This window comes from Octodon degus, unplaced genomic scaffold (assembly GCF_000260255.1).
Source record: "Octodon degus isolate 3935 unplaced genomic scaffold, OctDeg1.0 scaffold00038, whole genome shotgun sequence".
In the NCBI taxonomy this organism is placed as follows: domain Eukaryota; kingdom Metazoa; phylum Chordata; class Mammalia; order Rodentia; family Octodontidae; genus Octodon; species Octodon degus.
The window spans coordinates 556,225-566,152 of NW_004524614.1; the positions used below are offsets into that span (position 1 = coordinate 556,225).

Genomic DNA, 9,928 nt, shown 5'->3' on the forward strand with positions numbered 1-9,928 from the left:
TTCTGGACTTGTGTTGGTCCCAAAGCTTGGTATCCTGCTGTGTGTACCTTTTGGAATGGTAATGTTTATCTTGTGCCTTTGAATGTTGGATGTGTTTAACTTTTCTTTTGTACAAGGGCTCACAGCTAAGAGTTTGCCTTGGATCTTGGAGGAGACTTGGGACTTGGACTTTTCAGTAATACTGAAACTGTTGGGACTTTGGCAACTCTTAGAGATGGACTAAAATGTCTTTTGCACAAAGGGATGTGCGTGAGACTTTGGGGGTCCAGGGGTGGAATGTTATGGTTTGTGTCTAGTTGTCCCCCCAAAGCCTCAGGCAGTCATGGGGTGAGGACTTCTAGAGTTTGTGTTAACTCATGATTCACTGGGATTATGTGTGATCCAAGGCTGGGATTATGGGTCTCAGTACTGCTGGGATTACCCACAGGTGGGTAAATACTGGGAAGTACCCATAGGTGTGAGTACTTCACCTACCCTGGGGCAGGTAATTTGCATTACGATGTAAGGTGGGAAGAGAAGCTAGCTGCTTGAGCTGCTGCTACCTCTCCTTTGCGCTCTTTGCTCTTTGCCACCACCATGAAAGGTTGCTTTTTGCTCTGTGCTGCTCTGCCTTGGACCCAGATGAGTATGGACTGAAACCTCCAGTAACTGTGAGCTAAATAAACCTTTCCATCCTTCATTTTGTGTGTCGGGTATTTGTTCCAGCAACGAATAAAGAGAAGAGTAACTAAGACACCAGAGCTACCTTTTGATCCAGTAATGTATATTGTCTCACAACATATTAATAAAATAATTAAAATCTGCCCACTAAACACATACCTCTGTTAGGCTTTTTGTATAGGTATCCCCTCAAAGCCTCCTGCAGTCATGGGGCAGCTTCTGCAGTTTATGATTATTATGGGTATGGATGCTGCACCTGTCCTGGGGCAGGTAATTTGTATTACAATGTAAGGAGGCAAGAGAGACTAGATAACTGCCTGAGCTGCTGCCGCTACCTCGCAAAAGATTTGAGGCTCCCATGACAGGTGGCTCTCTGCCATGGGCTGCTTTGCCTTGGAGCCAGCTGAGGATGGACTGAAACTTCCAGTAAATGTAAGCTAAATAAACTTCTCCTATCTCAATTTTGAGTGCCAAGTATTTGTCCCAGCAAAGAGAGGAATAACTCAGACAACCTCCATACTCATGGTTAGTAAGACACAATTCTCAGTGGCTAGAGAAATACAATAGGTTCCTGTTCACTGCTGAGTGGACAAAAAAAAAAAAAAATATGTTACTAAGGTGGAATGTTATTCAACCTTAAAGGAGATAAAATAATGTTGCTTGTGACGGCCTAAACCCAGACTCCTAGCATAAGTATTGCCATGATAAACTTCAGCTGACCCCAGAGTTGTAAAAACAGGTAACTAGATGGAGGAAATAATACCCTGAAAAAGCACTGACTCTAAATAAACAACAGGAAAAAAAGTAGTCAGATGTATAGCAAGAAAAAAAATCTGTTTGACAGGCAGGATGCATGCTAATTTAACTGTTTGACAAGCAGGATATATTGTATATTCTCTTTAAATACTCTTCATGTCCTCTGGTCAGGAACGCTCACTTAGATTCTGAAACAGGGGCCTATGCTGACAGTCACTGAGCTCAGCTAAAAAAGATCTTCAAATTTGTAATCAGCCACTTGGATTCCTCTACTGATTATGAACCAACAACAATGCTCACAGGAAAATGGATAGAACTAGAAATTACCATGCTAAACAAAATGATCCATATTAAGGAAGACAAATGTCATGTTTTCTCTCATACATGGAAACTAAGGGGAAAAAAAGAGATTCCCAAAGAGAATAAGGAGGAGTAGATAAGGAAAAGCAAGGACAATGATGGAGAGTAGCAACTATCATAACAGCATGCTACACCCATGTAGGAATATGCCAAAGGAAACTCATTTTTCTGTATAACTAAGATACACTAGGGGGAAAAAAAGGAAACCAAGGCACAAAATATATCCTGTATTCTCTCATGCAGGCAGGATAACTAGCCAAGCTATTCTCTGCTGTTAAAGATCAGAACCACAGCTCCATGGGCTGAAGAAAAGAGGGCTCTGATGCTGGTAACTTCCTCTTTTCTGAGCTCGTGTAACTTAGCTCAGAAAAGAGGAAGTTACCAACATCAGATCCCTCTTTTCTGAGCTAAGTTACACAAGCTTGTTATTTTATACACACTAAGCACATGCCTGCTTTTAGATACGTGCAGAAACAAGTGTTTTATACTTCAACACAAAATTTTAAAATAAGAACTGGTAAGCTCAAAAGAAGAAAAAGGGAAGCAGAGGAGTTCCAACTCTGGAACAAAGTATGGTAGGCTTAAAGCAATTTGGGGAGATAAGATTCCCCAAAAAAGGCTATTTTGAAGATGACAATTCTCAACTAAATGAATAATCTAGATTCTGGAAAAATCAATCTCACTGTGACTACCTGATAGAGATACCTTTAACTTATAGTAAGCAACATTCACATATTCACTTTTTTGAGTCTTACTTTAACTCCACCCTAATTTGCCTCCCTAATTCTAATTCCTTTCATGTATATTTTAATGAATAAAGATAAAAAATTGTTAGCAACTTTTCTTGGAGCCATTACCTCTGAAAAGAACACTGCTATTCAAGACATACCAGAGAATATGCTCTACAATGTTCACCAATAGGACAAATCCACATCTAGAATATTTCAGGTCAGTATCTAACTTGGAAAAAGTGCAAGCAAATTAAAAGTTTTACAGAGGAAAGAATGCCTGCAAAAGTTGAAAGATGGCATGAAAGTTAGAACCACAGTGGATTTTTCCCCAAAATTTCTCTTTTCACAAAAATAATTCTCAAGCTTACCTAAGCATTCATAAGTCCCCTTCCTGCTATGAGGTTCAATTTATTAATACTCATTTCTTGGAAGTTTATTATGACCAATGCAAGCCCAGCATAACCACAAAATTGTGGAGGGGAAACCCAGCAAACAGGACCAGGTAGAAGGCCTAATTCCAACCACTCAGACAATGACTTTGAATTAAACCTTTTCCCAGCTATTAAGTTTAACTAGCAATCACTCTCTTCATTACCACACAGACTGCAAGGTGTGACGGTGGATGGCTTGAGTGAGAAAAGAAATGGAAAGCACTGAAACACTATAAAGTGCTGCACAGGCTTGCATGAGATTTCCAAAATATTTACCATCAGACCAGAAAAGGAGGTCTTAAATGCAACTCTGTTCAAATTCTTTTAGATGCTAGATTGGCTCCTAAAACAGCTTGAAGAATAACACTTCCATAGCACTGACTCAAACTAAATTGCTAATTTACAAGTCTTCAATGGGTAATTATTTATAGAAAACTACATTTTTGTGAAAAGGTGTTTTAAACAACCATGATACCTCGGGTTTGGGCAGCTTCCTTTAAAGCAGCTAGAAGGTGAGGCTTCAAGTTATCCAAAATAAATCTTCCTTCAAGGCCTGGGAAAAGGGACCTAGAACATGAAAAATACACAATTATAATCTTGTAACAATGCTAAAATAAAACTCGCGGCTGAGGTGTAGCTCAGTGGTAAGAGTACTAATATGTGCAAGCACCCTAACAGAAAAAAACAAAACTACTACACCACTGTGTAACTTCCAGGTAGTTAAACCTATCATTTTATTTTACTTAAATTATAATGTATACATTAAATCAAGGTATTTTTGATCAAACAGGCTTTGCTCATAGGGCATCATAAATATCATGTAAGTCCACAAATATTCTAAATATCTTGGAATAAAACTTATTTTTTGAAATGTCAGTACAGGTGTAATGGTTAGCACTCTGGACTCTGAAATGTCAGTGCAAATCCTTAGCTACAGTTACTTAACATACCATTTTAAATTTCATCTAAATAATCATTAGTGACTGATATGATGTAGCTACTATTAACAATTATAATCACTGTTTTCAAAGTTATTGAAATTTCCAAGAAAAACAATTACTTCCATAATTTTTTGACATAGGGTGCTACTATGTTACATAGGATGGCCTCGAACTTTTACACTTAAACAATCCTCCTGCCTCCACCTCCTAAGTGGTCAGGACTACCACTATGGGCCACCATGCTCAATCCTGGGTAACATTTAAGTGATAAAAGTTGGAATGCCTTTTCATTTTAAAATACAAAACATATTCTTTAATATCCTAACAAACAGTTCTTAAAAGTTCTCCTAACTATAAAGCCCGCAGATAACGCATGAATTTTCTAAGCTCCCCAAGTGTTGCGGGAACAAAAAGCCCCTAAGAGTAAGCCAGCTTCCCAGTACCTTGGATACTCTTCTGAGGTAATATAAACAACATCTTGGTCTGACACAGACGAGGAGAAAGGGATAAAATTTCCATTTTGTAAAGGTAGCAGCTCCAGCCCAAGCAGCTCACTGTAGGCTTGGTCTGAAAGCACAAACTCTAGCAGATGCAGCTTTTCCTCCGTGCTACCAGCATGTGTGCATTTCCGCAGTACCTGCCGCACCCATGTGGGTGTCACCTTTCTCACAGGGGTGGCTGTGGGGGAGGCAGCAGCATGGAGCTGAATGGCAGCAGCCAGATTTCCTGGCACCTTGGCAATCTGCTTCCCTGAGCTCTGGAGGTAGTTGAGCACAGATTTTGTGTAATCCAAATCTTCATCAAGTTCACAAAAGTACACCTGCTCCAGCTTGACCCAGTCATTGCTGATGGAGCAAATAACGGCATCCTGGAAGAGTTCACTAAACAAGGGTGCCAACACCTGCTGCCAGTGCACCTTGACCTTGCTCGCCTCAGGCCAAAGCCTGTAGATGAGATCCACCGACAGAGGAAAATCAGAGCTCTTTTCCATTTCAAGACGTTTTATGGAATCTAAGATCAGAGTAGCATAAGCTTTTGGGACAACATTCACAATGAGAAATTCATTCCATAAAGCCGCGGGATCTCGCCACTGGTCCAGCTCTCTCCATTTTATGCTTCTACGGTTGTCAGTCAGGCCAAAGAATCCACTGATGTGAACTGGAAGCCCTGTTCTGCTCTCTTCGCCCGGTGGCAAAGGAAGAAAACAAAATGCTTTCCCTGAGAAATCAGATATTGCTCCTTTTGCTTCATCATCTCTGCCTGATAAAGACATGGCAATTCCAATAATTGGGACAAATTTCAATTCATCAGCTAAAGAGTCAAGTTTACTACTAATCCCTCGCCCACCCACACTGTTGCACACCAACCAGGATGTTTTCTGTGCATCCTTAGTACTCTCATCTTCCAAAACTATATTTATATGATACGTTACACAAGTGATACTATTGCTTGGGATCTTTTTACAGTAGTTACTTATAGCAGTTCCCAGAATCTTTATAGAATTTGGCCTTTCATGTTTCAGGTCCTTACTCTCCCTCGCAGTCACTCGGAACACCAGTTTTTCTGTCCCGTCAGCCTCTCTAACATGTAAAGAGACGTCCTGCACACTTTTCAGAAAGAGTAGTACTGTGTCGGCATCTGCCCTGAAAGACTCAAACAACTCAAGAACCTTCTGTTTATTGTAGAGGTTGCTACTAAGCTGTGAAGGCTGCAGACGAAGAGGGAAACGAAAAAAAGTTCCTGGAAAATTGCCATTTATAAATGTCTCCTTGGTGCTTCCAAAAACGCCAATAAAGGGTGCAAACTGGTCAGAAAGCTCACTAATTTCTTTGCTGTCATCTTTGAGATTCCAACACTGGCCTGATTCTTGGGGGCCAAAAAGTGTTTGATGAGGATCTAACATTCCAATCTGGTCACCACTGAAGATACAAGGAACATCTGTAAAGAGAATTTGTCATGATCAACAGAAATTTACTGCAAAATTATAATTATACTTATAATGAATTCATAATTACCTTTAAAATATTTTGCTTCATCATCTCTGCCTGATTCATACATATGAAAAAGTATGAGCCATAATTCAAAAATAAACTCAGCTTTGGAAATGTAATCCACTGAACCCTTGAAAAATAATGATTTCTCTAAACAGATACTTCAAAATCCTAAAATTTACTTGGAATCAGAAGGGACCTAGAATACCAAAAACAATTCTGGGCAAAAAGGCAAGGCAGTTGGCATCACAATCCCTGACTTGTACAAAGCTACTAGGATAAAAACCAGCATGGTACTAGGAGAAAAAAAAAATTGAGGATCAGCAGAACAGATTAGGAGACACAAAAACAACTTTAAAAACAGCCATTTAGCACTGACAAAGTAGCCACACACGTTACCTCAAAGAAAGATGGCATTTTTAACAAATACAACTGGAAGAACTGACTTTCCACATCCCAAAGACTAAAAATAGACCCTTATCCTTCATGATGCAATATACTAAAACAGAAATGGATCAAAGATCTAAACATAAAAACAAAAACATTAAATTTACTGGAAGACAGAATAGGTAGAACTCTTGAAGACATTGGTATAGGTAAAGACGTTACGAAAAAAAACATGACTACATGGAAAATATTACAAACAATTAACATGTGTGATCTCATCTTGAAGTTTTTGCACAAAAAAATAAAAAACACCAACAGGGTTAAAAGACAATACACACAGTGGGAAATACTTTTTGCCAGCTATTCCTCAGAGGATTAATGTCTAGAATATCTAAAGAAATCAAACCTCTCTCAAATTTAAAGACCCACTCCAAAAATGGGCATCTGTAATAAATACATCACAGATGAAAAAAGTATAAATTGCAAACAAATATGAAAAAACACTCAACATCACTGGTCTTTCATGAGAGAAATAAAAAAAACACTGAGACTCCATCTCACCTCAGAAAAAAATGGCTATTATCAAGATATTAACCAATAACAAATGTGGCAGGGCCTTGGGGAAAAAGAAACCCTTCTCCACTATTGCTAAGAGCACAGACTGTTGCAACCACTGTGGAAACCAGTGTGAAGATTCCTCAAAAAAAACAGGATTGGAATTTTCTTCAGCCCAGCTAGTTCCCTTCTTGGTATCTTCCTCAAAGCACACCATGTGTACAACAGCACAGTTCCTAATAGCTAGATCTTGGAAACAGCTTAGATGCCAATCATCAATGAGTAGATAAAGAAGATGTGGTTGTTTTATACAAGGAAGCTGTACTCAGACATAAAGACTGACAACAAACTTGACATTGATAGGTACATGGATGCACTTTGAGACTGTACTCTTAAATGAAACAAATTGAACATACATTTTAGTATCATATGATTTCTTTAGTAAGAGAAAGTGGAAGTGTAAACAAAGACCAGGATATATAGTAGATATTGAGAAATGGGGAAAAAAAATGTTCAAATAGGAAGGGGATAAAGGAGCATGTGGTAAGAAGAGACAAAAAAAAAGAAAAAAATGAATACAAAGAAAAAATGGAAACAACGTTTTTGTATATAAGGAGAAGGGATGAAAGGAGGGGAGTGGGATGTACAGGAACATATTTCACATGATGAATGTTATCATTGTACATATATCTAAAATGAGCCCTTAAAACATTAGAAAGATGCCCCCAAAAAGGCTAGGATGCATTCAAACATTCATCAAATAGAAGATGGAAAGAGTATCTGAGCCATCTCCCTGGCCCCCTAATGTTTGTTTGTTTGTTTCTTTCTTTCTTTCCTTTTTTGTTTTTTTTTTTTGTTTTGTTTTGTTTTGTTTTGTTTTTTTTTTTTTTTTTTTTTTTGTGGAACTGGGGATTGAACTCAGGCCCTTGCACTTGCCAGAGAAGTGCTATTCTACTGAGCCATCTCCCCGGCCCCTTGGAAAGAGTATTTGGATATTTACACTCACCCCATAATCACAGAATCCTAACTAAACAGTTGTACCCTTTGCTCAAAATTAAACATTCAACTATAGACTTCAACAAGAAAGAGAAACACTATGCAGGTGGTTCCATAGGTCCTAGAGTGAGCAAGAATGTACTACTGCTTCTCATGCTGGGTGTTTCATCAAGGTGGCCTAATGACAGGTAGGTTTTGAATACTATGATCTGTGTTAATACTGAAATAGGGGAAATAATATAACTCCCTATTAGATCTTTAACATGCCAAGTTTATGTTCCCCAAAACCTAAGAATGAATTTTAAGAAACAAAGGATATTAAGAATAGGAAAAATTGAGTTAGACAGACATCTCGTGAGACAGGAGAAGACCCAAACATGGGTTGCCAAGGAGCCTGTTTTTTAAAGGAAGTTTTATAGAGTAGTATCACAAAATGGGTACATTATGGATCAAAATTATGAATAATTAGTAAGATGATAGGTATAGCCACTTAGGTAATATTGATTTAATGAGGAAGCAGATCCCGTAGAAAGTGTACATGGAAAGAATAGGATCTTCTTTAGGAAGGGATGCACTGGGGATCCTGGTCACCCACTGGAGTGACCAATGTCTACCTGAACTTCAATGGACCAAGTAATACCAATTATCTTATCTCCTAGGGAGGAATATAGGCCTGGTCATTCAGCCTTTATCTTGAGCCCTGGCCTTTAATAGATGGGCCTCCAGCCACAATTGTCATGTGTTCTCTTCACCACTGACTCACTTGAGGGTCCAACTCTGTCTGACTGACTATAATATTTCTTACCTAACTTAGCCATCTATAGTAAAACCACTTGGCTTATCTGTTTCTCAACTGAAAAGTAGTATTTTCCCACTGGCAGAAAAAGGAGATATACTGGGGTTACTGAACTGAAATTCTGACCTAAATACCTCCTAGAGGACTTCCCAAGGGCAATTCTGACAAGCTTTACTTCACTTGCAAACGTCATCCTCTAAGTTTCAGAGAAGTCATTTCTTAACACCTGCTGACTGACAACTGCAGGTTCAATTGTCACAATCTGCAACTCGTGAATTCTGGGGTATTTTACATAAGTTTTTTTTTTTTTTCTTTGTTTTGAGACAGAGTCTCCCTATGTAGTACAGTCTGACCTTGAACTCACTTATATAGTTCAAGATGGCCTTAAAATCATGGTGATCCTCCTGCTTTAGCCTGCCAAGTGCTGGAATTACAGGCATGCGACAGCCTGTCTTAGATACTTTAAGTAATAAATATAATATCTACCAACTTCCCAGCTGAATCCATCAACAGTGTAGTCTAAGGCACACCTGACCCACTCAACTACACAGCATCATACCCCACAACTATAATTGGCTCAGGGAGACTCCCAACACAGCAAAAGCACAGCAATGACCTTATGAAATCCTCAGGGTACAGGACAGCCTCCCACCACATGTCCCACAGAAATGTAAGGCACAAAACTACAAGCAAAAGTTGGGTGATCAGCCTACTGCTAACCTCACCCCCATTCCCTTAACAGTTCGCCATAACTGTACAGTTACATCTGTGCTCCATAACATTTACTAACCCATGTTGCAGTCCTAAAGCACAACATGCAAATAAGTGAACTCATGCACATTCTTATGCATGTAGTTACATTTGAATATATAATTCAACAACATAAATATATAGGAAAGATTAATAGATCAATATTAATATAAATACAAATAAGTTTACTAAAATTCAGTTATCACTAGAATGACCTTCCTTCCCACTTGCCGAGGGCAGTCGCAATTTAGGCCAGTTGTCTGAGAGCTATAACATTCTCTTTTGCTATCAAACACATCCCAGTTTAGAGGATAGCTTACCCTACACCCCTAGCTACTGCTATAGCCCCAACCTGCTCAGTCTCACCTTCAAGACATGGTTGTAAACACAACCATAAAAAAGACCAATTCCATAAAAAAATGTTTTGCCACAAAAACACTATAAGCACCAAGAGTTGATTTTGAAAGAATAGGATGTCCATGCTGAGGGACATTATACTCAAGTATTTCCTACAGTACCTATGAACCAGAAACCTCATGTTCTAGATTCAAAACGTGATTTCAAAGTAATCTTT

At 38.7% G+C, this 9,928-nt stretch overlaps 1 protein-coding gene across 5 annotated transcripts in view; it reads right to left on the reverse strand.

Annotated features, from left to right (window-relative positions):
• The window catches only part of Sacs (sacsin molecular chaperone), a 91,088-nt gene that overhangs the window by 27,155 nt on the left and 54,005 nt on the right, over positions 1-9,928 (reverse strand). For all 5 annotated transcript variants that reach the window (XM_004631032.2, XM_023715002.1, XM_023714999.1 and 2 more), the window contains 2 exons: positions 4,323-5,817; positions 3,414-3,505 (listed from right to left, as the gene is read on the reverse strand). In XM_004631032.2, the coding sequence (XP_004631089.2) occupies positions 3,414-3,505; positions 4,323-5,817 (1,587 nt within the window). The remainder of the gene's footprint in view (positions 1-3,413; positions 3,506-4,322; positions 5,818-9,928) is intronic.